Source organism: Anabrus simplex, chromosome 5, assembly GCF_040414725.1.
Source record: "Anabrus simplex isolate iqAnaSimp1 chromosome 5, ASM4041472v1, whole genome shotgun sequence".
NCBI lineage: Eukaryota > Metazoa > Arthropoda > Insecta > Orthoptera > Tettigoniidae > Anabrus > Anabrus simplex.
In genome coordinates this window covers 404,403,796-404,423,617 of record NC_090269.1, presented here as the reverse complement: position 1 = coordinate 404,423,617, position 19,822 = coordinate 404,403,796, and the positions used below count along the sequence as shown (strand labels likewise).

The window sequence follows — 19,822 nt, the reverse complement described above, 5'->3', positions numbered from 1 at the left end:
CCCCATTGAACTTTCACAAAAATAAAATAAATAGAAACTGACAGTAAACAATAAACTTCTTTTATGTGATCAAGATAAACTCCCTGCAATCTACTGCTTGTTGAGAGTGTTTGCCACCCTACCTGTCACCACTGCAGCAAGTGAGAGATCATTTTCAACATTAAAACGCCTTAAAACCTACCTCAGAAATACCACAAGTGAAAGTCGACTCAACGGGTTGGCTCCCTTGAACATTCACAGAGACATAGTTGTAAAACCAACAGATGTGTTAAATTATTTTCTAGGAAGCCTCGAAAATTAGATTTTAGATTGTAAACTGAACATACCGTTTGAGATAAAACTGCTGACCTCGATCATATTGTTCTTGTTCTGTATTTTAAAGTAAGAATTTTGTAGTGTATTGCAATCTGAATATCACATACAGTAATTCACTCTTGTATCAGTATCCTTATGACAGTCATGCATGCGCGTACCAGACACGCACAAGCACAAGCACTTTCATTATGTGATATCTTAATTTTGTAACTGTAACCCCCCCCCATTGGCCGATCCTGGCTACGCTACTGGTTCTAGCTGATATCCAACAGGGAACTGAATGAGAGAACAGTGAAAATTACCACCACAACCGGAAAGAGGAGGCTGACCATTTACGGATATCTAAAGAGAATGAATCCAGGTAGACGTATACAGTAGTGGAAGAGTGGAAACCTCATTCCTATGTCTTAAAGAAGTGCACCTAAAGGAAGGAGGCATAAACCCCAAAGAAATTTGACAGAACAATCTTCAGGAAGAAAGTTGCAGATTTAAGAGAGAATTCTGAGACATCCTGCTAAACCGTGAAACATCTTGGCAGAAGAGTGTAAGTAGAGAAGCCTGAAATTGAAGAACAATTCGCTATAATGTAAAGAAAAATGAAGTGAAAAATGGCAAGTAGCTTCTGTAGGCATAGTGTTTAGTTGCCTGTATCAATGTTGTTGTAGTAGTAATTATTATTGTTATTATTATTCTCTAGCAGGTTTGTGATCAAGTTTCTTGAAATTTAATTTTCCTCATGACACTTCTTAACTACTGTTTATTTCTACTGATAGAAAAATTTAGAGCTCAATTTGGTAATTGTTCCTTTCTTCTTACAGAAGCGGAAGATGCAAATACTTCTGTAAGCAGTGGGGAAGCAATTGTGCGTGGTTTACCATGTGAAAAGCATGTGGAATCTGCTCATCAGATGGAGCAAACTCCTACTCAACGAGGTAAGACATTTTTCTTGCTTCTACTTTGACAAATTTCAAATGTAATGGTAACGTGACTACTACACCAGAAAACATTTTGCTCAGGAAATGGCCAGGAAGGAACGTGTTTTGAGGGCGCTGGGAGAAATGAAGAGTATAAAGGTAACCATAAAGCTGGAAGACAAAATACCAGAAATATTTTCATGATTGGAAGGTGAAGTTCACTGGTGCCTAACATTGAGGATAAATTTTCAGGGACTGCATTAAAATGACAAATATCCATTATTTCCAAGCCCAGTAACTGCTGCTCCCACAGACTGTCAGACTGTGTACAACGCCATATGAAATATTCTAAATTTTAAGCATTTTAACTTATATTAAGTTATATTTAAGTTATATTTCAATCTGCACTGATTAGTCAACCCATTTGGTAGCAAGTAAGTCTGTTTCACTAAGTTGTGCTATCCAAGCAGATCTTTCTTTCCAAAAATATGACTTCAAAGGGCCAAAGAATCCTAATGCCGATGGTTTGCAGTGTACAAGTACAGTTACTAAGTAGACAGATCATGATGACAATTTTGGCAACAGTCTGCAGCTGTGGAGGTGAACTACAATGAGAAGAAAGGTACAGTAGAAGTCCACTATAGCGAGTACGGCATATAACGTGAACCCCATTATACCGACAATATTTTGCTGTCCCTTCAAAATTCTTATATTTAACTATGTATTATCCTTCGGTTACAGTGAGAGCAATATCACTGACTCATCCGTTATTACGAGCGATTAAATGCACGTGATTTTTTCTGTTATCGATATTTATGCACCCCAGCGATTATGTTGCATGCAATCGATTATCTTCGGTATCGTTTTGTCGCTATGTCCACTAGCGAGTTCTCTTGTCGACATTTGAAGGCGATGTCGGAGTCTATTATTAATACCCATCGACTGCTTTCCCGTGAAGAAAATTTGAAATGAAAGAAAACATGTTTTCGTAATAAAGGCTAATGTGTCCGATAACAGTTCTTAACTCGTTAATTATAAAGGCTGACTAAACGATCGCTTAATTTTAGTGCTAAATACTACAGTTAAGTAAAAATGGGATGCACCTCGAGATATGGCAGAGTGCATAATTGATTTCACAGGTTAGTTTATATTTTCTCGTGCCTGGTTAAATTACGGAAAGGCTATTATCATGTACATTTATAGCGAGAAGGTTATCATTTCCCTAGTGACGCTTGAAGTATTTTTTCATCATAGTAGGTTAAGTTAGGATAGGTGACGCTGTTTGAATAAGGAAACTGAAACGTTTGCCATAAAATGCGATCGATCACCTTTGGTACTGTATAGTTTTCTCAGTATGTGCATTTGCGAGCTCTCTCGTCGACTTACCCCCTGTGGATGGGGGACGCAGACAAATAATACACCTACGGTATCCCCTGCCTGTCGTGAGAGGCGACTGAAAGGGGCGACCAAAGGATGATTGGATTAGAACCATGAAACTACTTGTGATTAGTACCACCATGCGGGGAACACCATGGGTCGCTATTACTTGCGCGTAGTACCACTATGTTAGGTACCAAATTGGTTTTTGATTAGTAGCAATCAGGAGCACCGTGCGGTCAGGCTTTTACGGTACCTGTGATTAGTAGCACTATATGAGCGACACCAGGGTTCTGGCTTGCCTATGATTAGTACCCACTATATAAGGAACACCACGGGATAGTATGAGTCCCTGTGGTTAGTACACTTTTGTGATGAAAACCATAGGTTTGTGTTGCCTGTAAATGGCGCCGCTATGTGTGAAATGCCATAGGTCTGTATTACATGTGCAAATTTCATTATCTGTGAGTAGTACCATAATGTGTGAAATACCGCGAGTCTACGATGCTTTTGATTAGTACCGCACCATGTCAAATACCATGGTTCTACTTTCCAAGCCATAAGTACCGTTATGAGAGGCTGTTGACCTATATTTTGAACCCCTTTAGCTTGAAAGCATCATCGATTCAGTATTGAGCTATAGAAGCGGTCCCTTGGTCAGTATTACTACTGTTTTCCATCAGTTTCTGAGACTGAGGCATTGTGGGTCGTCTCCACTGATTGTTTTAACTTCATACCATCCGTTCATTTTTCGTCCTCACGCTTTGAATTCTGGTCAGTGGAGTATTTTGGATTTTTATTTTGTCATTGCATTTTGTCTCAATTTGTACCATCAGGGCCCGATGACCTAGATGTTAGGCCCCTTAAAACAACAAGCATCATCATCATCATCTCTCATCGACATTCGAAGGCAATGTTGGAGTCAGTTATTAATACCCAACAATTGCTATTCTCTAAAGAAAATTCAAAACGAAAGAGGATAACAAGTTTTCGTAATGTGTAAATAACTTGGCCGGTAGCAGTTGTAACGGATGAAGTAAACGATCTCTTAATTTTAATGTTTTTTACTGGAATTAAGTAAGAATGTGATACACCTCAAGATATGGCAGAGTACATCACTGATATCAGAGGATAGTTCATAGTTTCTTGCGTCTAGTTAAATTTCGGAAAGGCTATTCACATGTACATTTTTAGCGAGAAAAACACATTTCTCTGCATGCGTTTCAAATCCGTTTTCATGACATATATACGATTAGGTTAGGTGATGCCATTTGAAATCCAAGGCGTTTTTTTCCCCCCTCAGAATCGCATGCGAAAAATCAAGGATCGTCTTGCATTCGTGGCCTGACAGTGATGAAACCACTGGCAACTCTCGCGGTAACCACGCTGCTTCTTTTCACCCCCGCACGTCCACGCACACACAAAATTCGTAGACAAACGCCGCCTCTTTTTTATACATCGCTAGCCGTGACAACCGGGTGTACAGTGCCTGTATGTAATGTCACCGGATCTCTGGAAATAGTGAGGAGAGAATAACATTCTATTAGCCTCTAAAAAACCATTTCTCTAATCTGCAGAATGGAATCAACACATGCTGCGAGCCTTCGAATTCTTAGAATTATAACGCGTCTACTGTACCTGACTCTTAATTTTACTAAGTTTTATAGACAGCAAGAATATTTTCGTGATGGATAGTCGTAAAGATACGTGGAACAGGTATTGCCGGAAAATTTTCAATGGGTTCTCGTCGATATTATGATGCCAGTTTTAAGTTAGTGGTTATTAAACACTCGGAAATGTAGCAGCCACATGAAAATATGGCATAGGCCTAACTAAAGCCAATATTTGGCGTCAACGTGAAGACAAAGATACAAAAAATGCATTCAGTGGTCCGCAACAAGGACGCTTTAAAGGAGTTGAAAGTGAAATTGAAAGGTATTTGCACGAAAAATGCAAGGGACAAGAGGCCATACCGTGGCGCAATAAACTCGCTCGTTGACCTTCAACATCCGCGATTAGGCCTATACATCGCTAGCCGCTGAAGTTGGCCGAACCCGGCAAGCGAGATGTGCATGTAGCAGTAGCCAGTTGTATACGACACTGAGTAAAAGTACTGTAACAGTTTTATAGATAGCAAGAATATTTTCCTGACGTATAGCCGTATTGTAAAGACGCATGGAATAGGCATTGCCGGCAAATTTTCAGCGGTTCTCTTTTCGGTATTATGATGCCAATTTTATGTTAATGGTCGTTAAACTTGCGGAAATAAATAATTGTGCAGCCGCAAAAATAAAAATATGCTTCATAATGAAAGCCAATGTTCGGCATCTAAAAGTAGTATAAAATGCGTACTGTACAACAAAGGCGTTCATGTGATTTTACAAAGCATTTTTGAGCTTGATTAAATTTTTTTGAAGGAAAAATGGTATTCGTCTTGGATTCGGAGAAATACGGAATTGTAATTTTTTCGGAATGAAATTAAACATACACTTTCACGTAGTACTGGATTTCGAAAAAAACAAAACAAATAAGTCGTAGTTTGGATATTATCTGCGGAAACGCAAGTTTTGAACAAACTGATTGCCGTTTCATACCAATTTTAATGTGCATGGGGTGTTTTCAGACGTTTATACAAAAATCAAATATAACGACAATCCGCTATAACGAGTAAATTTTTGCTGTTGTGAATTCTCACTAAAACTGACTTCTACTGTATATCTAAGATTCTCTGGAGGGCTGTGCTTCAAATAAAAAATAAAAAAGTAAAAACCAGAGGGTAAATCATTAACTCCAGTTTCATATTTATACTCCTAAGTATGAAAACGAGGCATTTCAACAAGCTAGGATTGTTACATTTTCACCTTTTTCTCTTAATGTTAGTACATGGGCAAATTTGAAACCCTTTTGTTATTCCAGAGCCAAGCTGGATATTTGCCTACATTCCTCTTTTAACAAAATTTCCTTGCTGATGAAATTAAAAATTTGAATTTGCTAGTTTCTCTAGTATGGGCGGTGATGGCTAAACAAGCTAGCCCATACAATCCATCTTCCTTCACTCAGTGTCAGCTCCATGTCTGGGTGGTAGAGCTAACTGTCAAAGGCTCTTTATAGGAGACAGATCGATGCCTGTGCAGGAAACATGATGGAGTGGGCAGATATCGTACGACATCAGATGCAGGTACAAGGTGATATGCAATGGTACCCATGGAGCAACCAGTGGCGTTGGTATTGTTGTCAGCAAAGTTTGGCAACTGTATTTCTGATGTGCAGCAGTATGTTGACCGTCTGATGAAGATTATCTACATCGCAGATAGAAGAAAAGTACACTTTTTCAGTGTATATATCCCATAGACAGGTTTGCCTGGAACAACATCCCATAGACAGGTTTGCCTGGAACAACTAAGGATGCTTTCTGGGAGATGCTCAAAGAGATGATGGCCAAAGTACCTGTTGAAGACTACCTTATCACTGGTGATCTAAACGGACATGTCGGTCACAGCCCACAGTGGACATGGTTTTTTGGTAAAAGAGACTATGGCCAATGAATCCTTGATTATGCAGAAGCCCAGGACCTGGTCATCACAGATGCCTGGTTCAAAAAGCGAGATTCGCATTTAACTAGATGTTACAGCGGCACAAACGCAACGCATATCGATTACATCCTTGTCAGGAGTTGAGACCTTAAAGACATGTTAGTCACAAAAGTTGTGCCGTATGAAACTGTATTGACACAACATTGACCAGTCATCTGCAAGTTCTGTATTAAATTGCCAAATACTGAATATGCCTTTTATATAGGACCAATGAGAATCAAATGGTGGCGCTTCAAGGAAAAAGAGGCTGATGTTGTCACATAAATAATATTACCACAGATTACTACAGCTGAAGAGAGTTGGATAAAACTGAAGGAGGCTGCTCATGACATTGCAAGTACTGCTCTTGTATCAACAAAACCAGGATGGCAAAAAATTGACAATGATACATGACTCTGGAGTGATGAGGTCAGAAATGCAGTATGAAAGAAGAAACTGCTTTACCATGAGTTTCTTGCCGACAAGGTACCCTCTCATTGGAATGCCTACAAGATAGCCCGTAGTGATGCAAAGATCATAGCTACAACAAAACTGCAAATTTTGCAGATCTTTATGCTAACTAGACACGTGTGCAGGCGAGCAGGAATTATACAGTCTCACCAAAGCAAGGCATTGCAAAACACAAGACATCCCGTGCTTCTGTGGCATCAACGATGAAACAGGAAACTTCTTGGTTGATTGGAAGAAGGCAAGAGAGTGCTGGCAGAGCTACTTCGAGAAAATCTCAACTGAGGAATTTCTCCATCCACCAATCTGTCACCGCTGTTGTGGAAGGATCTGTCAGAGACATTGATATCGAAGAGGTCAAGGCTGCTTTGAAAGAAATGAAGCCGGGGAAAGCTACTGGCTCAGACAATCCTCCAGCAAAACTCTGGTCCTCTCAACAGTGGGATGTGGCATAAAGGTTAGCATGACTGTTCAAACAGATCATTAAGAGGGTTGAACACTGAGTGATGGGCAACAGAGTACAATTGTACCCATCTTCAAAAGGATACATGCGGTCGTTGAGCTTTCCAGAAACAAAGCTTGATTTTGTGGCACGACCGATGCAATCCATGCTGCATGGCTTTTGGTTTAAAAGTATCGCAAGAAGAATAAGCCGATCCACCCAGCTTTCCTGGACCTTGAGAAGGCCGTTGATTGCATACCACATTACCTCATATGGCTAGCTAGCACTGCAAGAGCTTGGTATATCAGAACCCTCGGAGCTATGTTCAGACTGCCGCAGGAGCATCCAGTGACTTTCCCTTTAAGTCGGCATTGACCAAGATTCAGTGCTGTCACCGGTCTTGTTCATTCTAGTGATGATGGATACTGTAACAGTAGATCCGCACCGTTCGTTGTCATGGATGCTTCTCTACACAGATGTCATGTTGGCCTCTGGGACCCAGGTTGATCTAAAATGCCAAACCCAAGAATGGAGCGATCAGCTGGCACAATACGGCCTACACCTAAATGAAAAGAAGACTGGATATATGATATCAGATCCACAAGGAATCGGAACCATTCAGGTGAATGGTCAGAACCAGCCGTGAGTGACAAACTGCAAGAGTCTTGGTTCCATGATTGCTGATTGCAGACTTGTTGAAGAGTTCAGTGCAAGGATATCTGCAGCCTGGATGAAATGGAGAACAACCAGCGTCACGACAGGAGGATGAAATCTATCGTACTGTCATCTGACCTGGTTGCGAATGTTGGCAAACTAGGGACAGCATTGACTGGATATCACAGAGACTAAGATGCCGAGGTGGACAGCTGGCGTCACCAAACTGGATCACATCTCCAATGAATCCATCAGGGAGAGATTTGGCATTGCACCAATTCAAGTAAAAATGCACGAGAGTGGTCTACGATGGTTTGGACATGTACTAAGTGCTGTCGTTGACACTATCGCAAAGACGGGTTATGTGTTAGAAGTCGCCGGAAGGAGACCAAAAGGACGACCAAAACAGCGATGGACCGATACCCTTCACAAAGATCTGAAGAGTGTTAGTCTCCACCCTGACATGGTCCAGGAGAGGACTAAAAGGAGGTAACGAATCCATGTAGCAGAACCCACAAACAGGAGGGATAAATGTTGAAGAAAAAGAGGATTTATTTAGCACTTGAAAGTATTGTTTGACTTCCCTATGAATTTCAATAGCTCTTCCCAAAGATTAACTTTTAAAAATTAACTTGACATGTCTAGGAAATGGAATCTTTTGTGAACTTTCTAATAAACTCCTATGGTTCACTGTGACATAGGCTGCTATAAGGTCAATAAAAGCTACACCTGTGATCTGCACAGTTCATAGCCATTTTCAACTTATTGTGTTGGGTTAGCATTTGACCATTTTTTGTCTTGCTGGACAGAAACATGAGTGTTTGGTTGACAAAATCTGACATTCACTTGAGGATCATTCTCTCCAGCACTTTCAAAAAGATGACAAAGAAGTGGTTGGAAGTTTTTTTTTGGGTCTCTAGGTTCTTTTCCAGGTTTCAGTAGCACTACAACTTTTGCTTTGTACAATATTTTTGGGATCTACTGTCTTGAAACACAAGCACTCATAACATTTAGAATCTGCTCCTTCATATGAAGCCAATTTTTTTTTTATTTGTCCTGTTTGCAGATCATACACTCGTGTTCATAAAAAACAGAACACCTTGAAAGACTAGAGATAGGAAGTTCATATTCACAGGACATGTTCATTAGTATGTTCTGCAGAAACGATTAGCATTTCACTCACCTACGTTCAGCATGTGTCCTGTTGCTTCATAGACACTGGGTCTTCCATGGGCACTGATAACTTGTTCCATGCGTGATGGCATCGATGCGTATAAGGCACAAATTGCGTCCTGGGGTATAGGCATCCATGCTGCATTCACCTGGTTCCACAGTTCATCTTTGGTGGATGGCATTGGGTCACAGCGCCACACCCGTAGTTTCACCATATCCCACATATTTTTGATTGATGACAAGTCCGGTGATCGGGCGGGCCAGGGCAACAGTCTGACATCCTGTGACAACAAGAAGGCACGGGTTCATGCAGCAACATATGGTCGCACATTGTCCTGCTGACATATCGCGCCTGGGATGTCTTGCAGAAAGGGTATGGCTAACGGTCACAGGATGTCATTCACATAGGTTAAACTGGTCACAGTGCCCTGGACACGCACCAACTGTGATTTGTGGTTGTACCCAATAACACTCCACACCATAAGGCCTTGAGTTGGTGCTGTATGTCTTGTGCGAATGCAATCAATGTGATGCCTCTCCCCCTGTCTATGGCGAACCAAAATGCGGCCATCATTTTTAAACAAACAGAACCTGGATTCATCCAAAAACACTACCTGCTGCCATTCTTGACCCAGTGACGTCGTTCCATACACCAGTGCAGTCTAGCATGTTTATGCACATTAGTCAAAGTTAGGTGGAGAAGTGGACGACGCGCCGGTAATCCAGATCGTAATAAATGGTGACGGACTGTCACTGCTGTTAGTGTACGAGGTGTTACACTGTTCCACTGTTACGCCAGGGCCAAGGAGGACGCAGATCTGTCCTGCAATGCCATTCTCATGAGGTGTCTATCTTCTCAGGGGGATGGTTTGGGTTGTGCGACCAGATCCATCTCGTCGTGTTCTACGGCCTTCTGTGAACCATTCTTTACACAACCGTTGTACTGATGACACACTTCATCCCACACGAGCAGTAATTGCTCGGATGGATGCATCATGTTCTCTCCTGCCAGTAATATGCCCTCTTTCAAACTCGCTCATTTGACGGCACGGTTCTCGCATACGCCTGTGAGGCATCCTGCACATCTGCTCAAGTCACACTGATCTATTACCTTTGGTTTATAGCGACAACAAGAGCTGCAGGCACATTTTACCAGTTGGTGGTGGTGCGCCGAGATATCTATGTGGACCTTGAACCTGAGGGCCAACATATTTCAAATATTTAATTTAATTTAATTTCAAATATTTCAAATGCTAATCATTTCTTCAGAACATAATAATGCACATGTCCTGTGAATATGAACTTCCTGTCTCTAGTCTTTAAAGGTGTTCTGGTTTTTATGAACATGAGTGAACAACCCAGCAGCTTTATTACTCTCCATTGTCTACATGACAATTTCCAATTCTGCTATGATGAAATATCTTTGAAGTTTATAATTTTCTCTTCTCTTTTTTTTTTTTTTCTTCATTAAACAGTAGTTGGTGACCTACAGTATTTGATCAGGAGTTATTTAGAATTCACCAGGAGGACCACTTGCTGGAACATTGCTGAGATATTTCAAGAGTTTTGAGGACTTACGGATAATCTTTCCCATAACTGGTTCAGACACTAGGTTGCACCATTTTTCTCTTCAGGAGGCTGCTATAGCATGCATCAGCTAGTTTGAATTGTTTCTGCAGAGAATGGATCTTCTAAAAGTTTTCATATTCTTCCAAAAACACATTTATCCAAACCTGGGATTTAGAATGCTGGCCTTGTGGTGTAGGGGTAACATGCCTGCCTCTTACCCGGAGGCCCCTTGTTAGATTCCCGGCTAGGTCAGGGATTTTTACCTGGATCTGAGGGCTGATATGAGGTCCACTCAGCCTACGTGATTAGAATTGAGGAGCCATCCGACGGTGAGATAGAGGCCCCGGACTAGAAAGCCGAGATTAGTGGTCGAGAGAGGATTTGTCGTGCTGACCACATGACGCCTCGCAATCTGCAGGCCTTCGGGTTGAGCAGTGGTCCCATGGTAGGCCAAGACCCTTCAGGGCTGTAGTGCCATGGGGTTGGTTAGTTTAGGGATTTAGGATGTTCTGCAGCTTCTAGGAATATGATTGCTTGAAACAGCCTTGACTGCTTCAACAAAATAATCATTATTCATGAGGAAAATGATGGTGCACAACATGGTTTCTGTTAGGAATGTATGAAGACTTACGGATAAATTTGGCAGTTGGAGAAATTGTGATGAAAACAGTCTTGGTGCACTCATCATGTGAGGGAGTAGAATAAGTTGAAGTAGACAAGCTTTATGGAGCACTGAGTGATACCAATAGTCTGGGTCAACAGCAAGGTCAGAATAGTACACAGTTCAAAAAAATTAGGGGAACATGTTATGTAACGTCTGCTATGTGAACGTTAATTTGGTAGATGGGATTCCAATGGTCATACAGCATACCTTGAGACCTTAGCTACTCAGGGTATGTCAAATCGAAGTTATACTCCATCTGTAGGCATAGCCATGCATTAAACTGTCAGGTGATCCCTCAAAACAGTGAATAGCAGTGCGTCCATGTGTCGTGAGGTACACTGACTATTGCGGTCATTTGAGCACGGTGTACGTAAACCAACACATCCCATGAGACATCTTATCAAGGTTCAAGTCGCAAGGACTGTCACTTTGATTCAGGAAGGATGGACTTTTCTTCGTGTTGCTATGGATCTCAATGTCTCTCAGTCAGTTATTCAATGCTTGTGGAATCACTACAGTGAGGCAGGCCAGTTTACAAGGAGGGTTGGACAAGGTTGTGGACGCATGACAACCCCACAGGATGACTGATATCTGACCATTTGTGTGTTGCGGTGTCGTTCAGTAACTGCCAGAGAACGGCAACAAGACCTCAGGAGGGTCGCTGGAGTCACAGTGTTTGACCAGACAGTAAGGAATAGGTTAAGAGAAGTGTCCTTATGACCCAGACATCCTGTTTGAGTGCCCTGTTTAACGCAGCAACATCGCGCAGTTTGCCTTCTGTTTGCCTGTACCCACGTCAACAGCCAACTTCGCCAATGGAGAGCTGTGTGGTTCACAGACGCATCCAGATTTTCCCTGACACAGTGTGATGGACGTCAACGTGTATGGAGACGCCGAGGTGAGCAGTACATGCCAAATGTTTTCCAGGAAGGCGACTGATTCGGACCAGGTTCTGTGATGGTGTGGGGTGACATCAGCATTTTTGGCCATACAGATCTTGTTGTCGTACGTGGTAATCTTACCACTGCGGGGTACATCGAGCAGATACTGCTACAGCATGTGTTGGTTGCTGCGTATGGTGTTGGCCCTGAATTCGTACTCGTGCACGACAGTGCCAGGGCTCATGTAGCGCGCATGACCAGAGGTGTCTGGCGAGAACTGGACATTCAAGAGGTGGAATTGCCAGCAGCGAGTCCCGACCTTAATGCCATCGAGCACGTGTGGGATAGGCTTGACAGAAGTGTTTGTGGGCGTCCTGTTCCACCACAGACTCTCAGACCTTGAACAGGCTGTCATTGAAGAATAGGACCTGATACCGCAACGTGCCAAGCTGTGATAAATGCTCGTGGAGGACATACACCATACTGAAGCTCTCCAACTGTGATAAAAATCCACACTGGAGGACTGTTATCACTTTGTTTTCGCCCCTATTTGGACATTTCCATTTGTGTTCAAAAAAATGAACACGAATCCATCGATGTTCTTTTGTATACTTCAATGGTATAGAATGAAGGTTTAGGTGGTAATACACCTGGGTGTGAGGTATTGTTTTGTGGAGCATGGCATACATTCAAAAACAAACATGTTCCTCTAATTTTTTGAACTGTGTATTAATGGGTGATATCAATGCAAGAATTGGAAGTTGAACTGCTGGATATGAGAAGGTAATGGATAAATGTTAGATACGTTAGCTAATGGGAACGGGACCGAGCCTGTTGGCCTAGGGTCATACAGCTGTGAGCTTGCATTCGGGAGATAGTGGGTTTGAATCCCATTGTTGACAGCCCTGAAGATGGATTTCTGTGGTTTCCCATTTTCTCCTCATGCAAATCCTGGGGCTGTACCGTAAGGCCACGGCCACTTCTTTCCAACTCCTAGCCCTTTCCTATCAAATTGTCACCATAACACCTGTCTATGTTGGTGCGATGTAAAGCAAATCATATAATAATAATAATAATAATAATAATAATAATAATAATAATAATAATAATAATAATAATAATAATAATAATAATAATAAAAGGGAATCATTTACTGGACTTCTGTTCTAGTCAGTTGTGAATTAATTCTTCAGGCATAATGCTGTTCAAGTTTACACATGGGAGTGTAGGGGCACTGGATCCATAAGACTTATGAGTAGGATAGAGAAAGTGGAAGTCCTTCAGCTGGATAAATGAACAGAATTCAGGACAAGGAAATTACACAGAAGAACATGGATAAGATAAATGAAAAATTCCAAAGAACACACAGTCAGCAGATTCAGGATATAGAAAGAGAATGGGTGGCATAATGGGATGCTGTAGTAGAAACAGTGTTGCCAACTTAGCGGATTTTCCACTAAATATGGTGGAATTAGAACACTGTCAGTGGAGAAACATATCAGTTAGCGGACAGCAGACTTTTTGGCAGAATTCTATATTTATTATAGCGGAATTTAGTGTTTCATCCATTTTACGTTTTTTTAAAATTTGCACTCCAGTCTGTCTCTGAGCTATTCCAAATTTGTTGTCAGGGCTAGCGGTCACATGAGGAAAACATATTATTTGTTATGAGATCATGGTATCATAAATTTGTAATGCGTGTGGGGAAAGGGTATTTATCTCTTAGTTAACAAATTATGGCAGATAATGAAACTGTGAGAGAGTAGCATTTATATTTATGCTATGAAGGAAGACCGTTTAATGAACTGGCCTGTTCTGTGTATGGTCTTGAGGTAGGGATTCACCTAATTTGCACTCGGCAGTAAAATGCCTACAAGTTGTAGCTCAGCGGCTCGCAGGCAGGGGGTTAATCCCAGTGCAATTCACAGATGAGGTGTGTGCAGACATTTACTTTTATTATTCTTCTTCTTTCTTCGTTATGCCCGTTTACAGAGTGCGTTGGAACTTGTTAGCTTGATGATGGTTTTCCTTTCTTCTTCTCCTCCCAAAATCTCTTCATGAACTCGCTATGCTGTTTCTTGCGTTGTTCCATCCATTGTTTCCCTGTGGTTCTTTTAGCCTTTTCCGTGAACGTGCTTTGCATCCAGATTTCCAAAAGCCTTGCGATCCCTGATGATATCTTCTGTGATGTTCATTTCTTTTAAGTCCTGCTTTATTTCCTCAAACCAGCTTATTTTGACCTTCTTTGAATTAATAATACCAAGCAGTCTTTTTGCATCTCCAGTGTCATCCATTCTACAGATGTGGCCATAGAATTTCAATCGTCTCCTGCGTACGGTATTGGTGAACTTGAAATAATAACATTAAGTTATTTATTAGACCACCTAATCAATACAAAATCGTCTTGGATGATTTACATAAATTAGATCATCAGCAAAAGCTAGGCACTTCACGTTAATTTTTTGTCCCCGAGTACCGATGTTTATACCTTCAATTTCTTTTCCCCATTCCCTGATGACTTTGTCTAACACTAAGTTAAAAAGGATTGGGGAGAGGCTATCTCCTTGTCAAACTCCTGTATGCACTTCAAAAGGCTCTGATAGTTCACCTAGAAACTTCACTTGAGATGTGTCTTTGAGAGTCTGGCGGATTAATTCTGTGGTCTTCTTGTCCACACTGAGCTCTCCTAGGATGTCCACAACAGTTTGTCTGTCGATAGAGTCATACGCCTTCTTAAAGTCCACAAAGGTGACAAATGTGGTGGTACTGCGACGTATCCTTAATATCGTTTTCAGACTCAAAATTTGCTCAGAACGCGATCTACCTTTTCTGAAGCCTGCTTAGTATTCCCCAATCAAATGATCTGTTTGTTGTTCTACTCTGTTTAATAGCGCTTTAGATAGAACCTTGTATATAACTGGTAAAAGGGATATGCCTCTGTAGTTGTTGGGGTCCGCTCGATCGCCTTTCTTATGTAACAGATGGATAATGGCATTCTTCCAGTCCTTTGGAATCATCATGGTCCCCCATATTTCTGTTAAGAGCGTATGAATTCTTCTGATGAGATCATCTCCTCCTGGGGCAAATGACCTTCGATGTTAGGCCCCTTTAAACAACAAGCATCATCATCATCAGCATCTCCTCCTATTTTCAACATTTCTGCAGTTATGCCATCGTTCCCAGGGGCTTTATTATTTTTGAGCGATTGGATTATCTCTTTTATTTCTTGAGTTGTTGGGGGCTGTGAGTCTGGGTTTGGTGGAGGTTTTTCAAACTGTAGTCTCTCAATTGGTGGATCGCAGTTCAGTAGATTTTGGAAACAGTGAGCCAGTATCTTGCTGTTCTCTTTACTGTTCGTCTCTAGTGATCCGTTAGGTTGACACCAACTTAGTGTTGGTGGTTTGTACCCTAATAATTTCTCACGAAATGTCTTGTAGAAACTCCGAGTGTTGTTTTTCTGGAAATACTGTTCTATCCCTGCGAGTCTGTTTTTCTCATATGTACGTTTTTTGCGGTGGATTGTTTTTGAGGTCAGTTTTTTAGTCTTAAGGAAATTCTGCCATCTGTCGACTGTTGTATGTCCATTCCATTGATTCCATGCTTCAATTCTGTCATTGATAGCTTCATCACAGGTTGTGTTCCACCATCTGTGTTTACGTTTCCTGGGTGGCTGTCCGAATTTCATTGCTGATGACTGTACTGTGTTGCGAATATCTAGCCATACCTTAGGATCTTGATTGTGTATGTCACATACGAAAACATCAGTGCTCTTCCTCAGGCAGTCCGGATCCACTCTTGGAAATCAGCTGCCTTTAGGTCTGGATCTGTTTGGTTGGAACCTAACCTTGATTTGCGTAAAGTAGTGATCTGAATCGACAGCTCCCTTCCGTACTTTAACATTCTGAATCTCAAGCATATTCTTTACGGAAATAGCAACATGATCAATCTGGAATTCCTCTAGCGATGGGTTAGGTGATCTCCAAGTTTTCTTTTTATGTAAAGGTCTCATAAAGTGCGTTGACATGTGTCTCAGCATGAATGATGTACAAAAGCTTATTAGACGTTCTCCATTCTTACTAGTATGCCGATGTGCAGGATGAAGTCCTATGATTGATCTGTATTTCTTCTCTCTGCCAACCTGTGCATTGAAATCCCCTAATACGATTTACCCTTAAATATCCTGAAGTTTTCATAGTCAAAGTGGTTCTCATCTTGAAATCTGGTTTCTTGGATTGCTACGATTTGAATATCAAATTTGTCCAGGGCATCAGTCAGTTGTTCAAGCTTTCCCGTTTTCAGCAGGTTGTTGATGTTTATAGTACCAAAGAAGTTCCTCTTTTTGGGGCGAAGAGATTTTGAGAAGCTCCGATCCCTCTCTGAAGCATGATGTTCGCTATCCCCCAGAATCCGACGATCGGGAGAAACCGGACCAGCATCCGGGGCCTGGGGTAGTTGCTTTGGTAGTGTGTGTTCCATCATGCTAGGGTTACAAGTTGAAAATACAACTAGTAGTGATCTTTTGGGAAAGATCATGAAAATACAACTCGTTTGTTGAGATCGAGAGGCTGTGGGCAGGCATTTCCTCCTAACCCAAAAGGTTATGGTTTTCCCGCCAATACTCAGTGCAGTGGTTTCCCACTGGGCGATGGGGTTGCCACAACCTTACGCCATTATTATTATTATTATTATTATTATTATTATTATTATTATTATTATTATTATTATTATGTTATTGCTCATTATTTGAGATAGGATTTCTTGGCAGAATTTTAGAGGGATTTTTAGTAGTATTTAGCGGATCTTGAAAATATAAGTTGGCAACACTGAGTAGAAAGAGCAAGGGAATGCCTGGGAACAACTGTGTATAAAGATTGAGAAAAACAGACATCTTACTGGAATAATGAAGTCAGGGGAGCTTATAAACCCAAAAGTTGTATCAAAAATTACTCCAAAAGGGAATTATACATAGGTAAAATAAATAAAATGAAACAGATCATTGTAGCATCCAAGAAGAAATTATAGGATGACTGCACTAATAACCTGAAAAGATTTGTTCAAGCAGCAGGGAAACCTTTCTGGACTGTGATAAAGGATCTTAGAAAGGGAGGAAAAATGAAAATGAATAGTGTTTCAGGTAGATCAGAATTATTCACTGTAGATCCAAGGGAATTGTTGGTCAGATGGAAGGAATATTTTTAAAATCTTCTCAACATGCTGTAAAAGAAACTTTTCTGTTGAAGTTCTGAACAATAGAGTTCATTGACATGAGAACAATGATGGGAATGAAATTACTCTTCAGGAAGTGGAAAGGACGGTAAGTAAACTACATTGGCATAAAGTAGTAGGAATGCGTGAAATATAGTGGAGTGATAGAGATGAAATGGCTTCATAGAGGACATAGCATGGAATGTGATTAAGGGGCCTTCTGATTATACAAGAGCAATAATTTCATCTATCTATAAGCAAGGGAACAGGGAGGATTGCAAGAACTATCTGGTTATTTAACATAACTATACGAGGCAAGGAATCCACAAGCATTTTGCAAAGGGGGGATGTTGAGTAGTCAAGAGTAAGTTGTATGAAAACCAGTGTGGTTTCAGACCACAGAGGGGCAGTCCGGGCCAGATTGTCAGTTTGCACAATGAATTGAAAAAGACTATGAGCGTAATAGAGAGTTATGCTTCTTCTGCGGATGTAGATAATTCTTATGACAGAATGCAAAGGGAAAAGTTGTTTGCCATACTGAGGAATCAGGGAGTCAGAGGTAGGTTATTACAGGCAGTCAAAGGCGTTTTTGATGATTGGTTCACAGTGAGAATTAATGGGAGTATAAAATTGTGGTTCAAAGGAGTTGCAGGAGTTAGATATTTCACATTTGTTGTTCAAAGTATACATGTATCATTTACATAAAGGTACAGTATAAAATGGCAGGGAAGGATTCAATTGGTGGAAATGTAGGAAGCCAACACATTGGTCTTAATTGGAGGCTGTGCTGAAAGCCTGTAATCTAATATCTAGGAGGTTGAAGAGAGTATGCTACAAAAATGAGCATTTCCAAGACTGAAGTGACAGTAGGGAAGAAACCTAATAGGTTGGATGTCAGATTGGGAATATGGAACTGGAACAGGTAGGTCATTACAAGTGTACAGAATGGTGCTGGTTTTACATTTGAGTGATTACTTCTATGGCTTTTAAACTGTTATACTGTAGGATTGAACTCGCAAACCTGGGCTCAGAAAGTCTAAAGTCTGAGCCACTGAAGTCTGATGAGGCAAAAAATTAGCCCGTTCTCATAAGCAATATGAAACGTTTCATTCTGTAATCATTCACATAAGGAATAAGAGGCATGCTATCTGACATGCTGCTGGTGATTCTTGTCTACCAAGCTCGATAGCTGCAGTCGCTTAAGTGCGGCCAGTATCAAGTATTCGGGAGATAGTAGGTCCGAACCCGACTGTCGGCAGCCCTGAAAATGGTTTTCCATGGTTTCCCATTTTCACACCAGGCAAATGCTGGGGCTGTACGTTAATTAAGGCCACGGCCACTTCCTTAACACTCCTAGCCATTTCCTGTCCCGTCGTCGCCATAAGACCTATCTGTGTCGGTGCAACGTAAAGCAACTAGGAAAAAAAAAAAAGAAGAAAGAATATTTGCCTAGTTCTACTTCCCCTGTAAAACAGTTACACCACCACCACCACCACCTCCACACGCTGTACTGCTGAGGATATTTGGCAACATTTACAACCATCTGACTCCCCAACTCGGCTGCTGCTGCTGCTAATAAACTCGTATTGACCGAGCTCGGTAGCTGCAGTCGCTTAAGTGCGGTCGTTATCCAGTAATCAGGAGAAAGTGGGTTCGAATCCCACTGTCGGCAGTACTGAAGATGGTTTTCTGTGGTTTCCCATTTTCACACCAGGCAAATGCTGGGGCTGTACCTTAATTAAGGCCACGGCCGCTTCCTTCCAACTCCTAGGCCTTTCCCATCCCATTGTCGCCATAAGACCTATCTGTGTCGGTGCGACGTAAAGCCCCTAGCAAAAAAAAAAAAAAAGTCATGTAGGAACGATCGCTAGAATAACACGAGGGAGTTATGAAAGAAAGGACGACTCACTTTATGTTAGATGCTGTAATATCACAGAGTCGGAAGAAAACTAAATGTGAAGGCCTCCAATATAGATAGCTCATAAAATTGATAAACAATATCATTACATTGACCATTGTTGTGATGTACTTTGTGTATTCTGCTTTCATTTATCTCCAGTAGATGGGATTACTGCTGTGTATCGAGTATAACAGCCTTCCTGAATATTGGCGCGAAGTAGCTGGGGAGTTAGATCTCTCTTTTCTTCAGCATGACATTCCTCTGGTTCATAAGTTTTCTGATACTACTGGTACATAACACACTGTATCATAGTATTCAAGCTGTTCGATCCCTACTCTGACGCATTGATTGGAATGAGCAGTGTGCACACTTAAACGGAATAATTACACAGGAGTATTCACGGCTGTCTGCAGCATGGTCATTCTAGCTCTGTAACTTTGAACTGTTAGATCGACACTGTAGTACTTTTCGTTAAAAGTAAGAAAATGTGCTCTTTTTCATTTTATCGAGTATTTCACATGACAGCATTGCTTTTAATTGCGACATTCGTACTGACGTCATTGTAATGACCTGTGTTGACTTCAGTTGGGAAACTATAAAGACAGTCATTCTGAGAATTCCGTAGCGAAGCACGGGTACATCAGCTAGCTATTTGATCCAAATAGCATTGCGCTTCGCATAATCATGC

The 19,822-nt window shown here is 41.2% G+C and overlaps 1 protein-coding gene across 3 annotated transcripts in view; it reads left to right on the top strand.

Annotated features, from left to right (window-relative positions):
* LOC136875011 (cytoplasmic dynein 1 intermediate chain) overlaps positions 1 to 19,822 on the top strand; it is a 210,977-nt gene that overhangs the window by 101,946 nt on the left and 89,209 nt on the right. For 2 of the 3 annotated variants that reach the window (XM_067148726.2, XM_067148725.2), the window contains exon 5: positions 1,134 to 1,247. The exons of the other annotated variant lie outside the window; for it this stretch is intronic. In XM_067148726.2, coding sequence (XP_067004827.2) covers positions 1,134 to 1,247 — 114 coding nt within the window. The remainder of the gene's footprint in view (positions 1 to 1,133; positions 1,248 to 19,822) is intronic. 3 annotated transcript variants of the gene reach the window in all.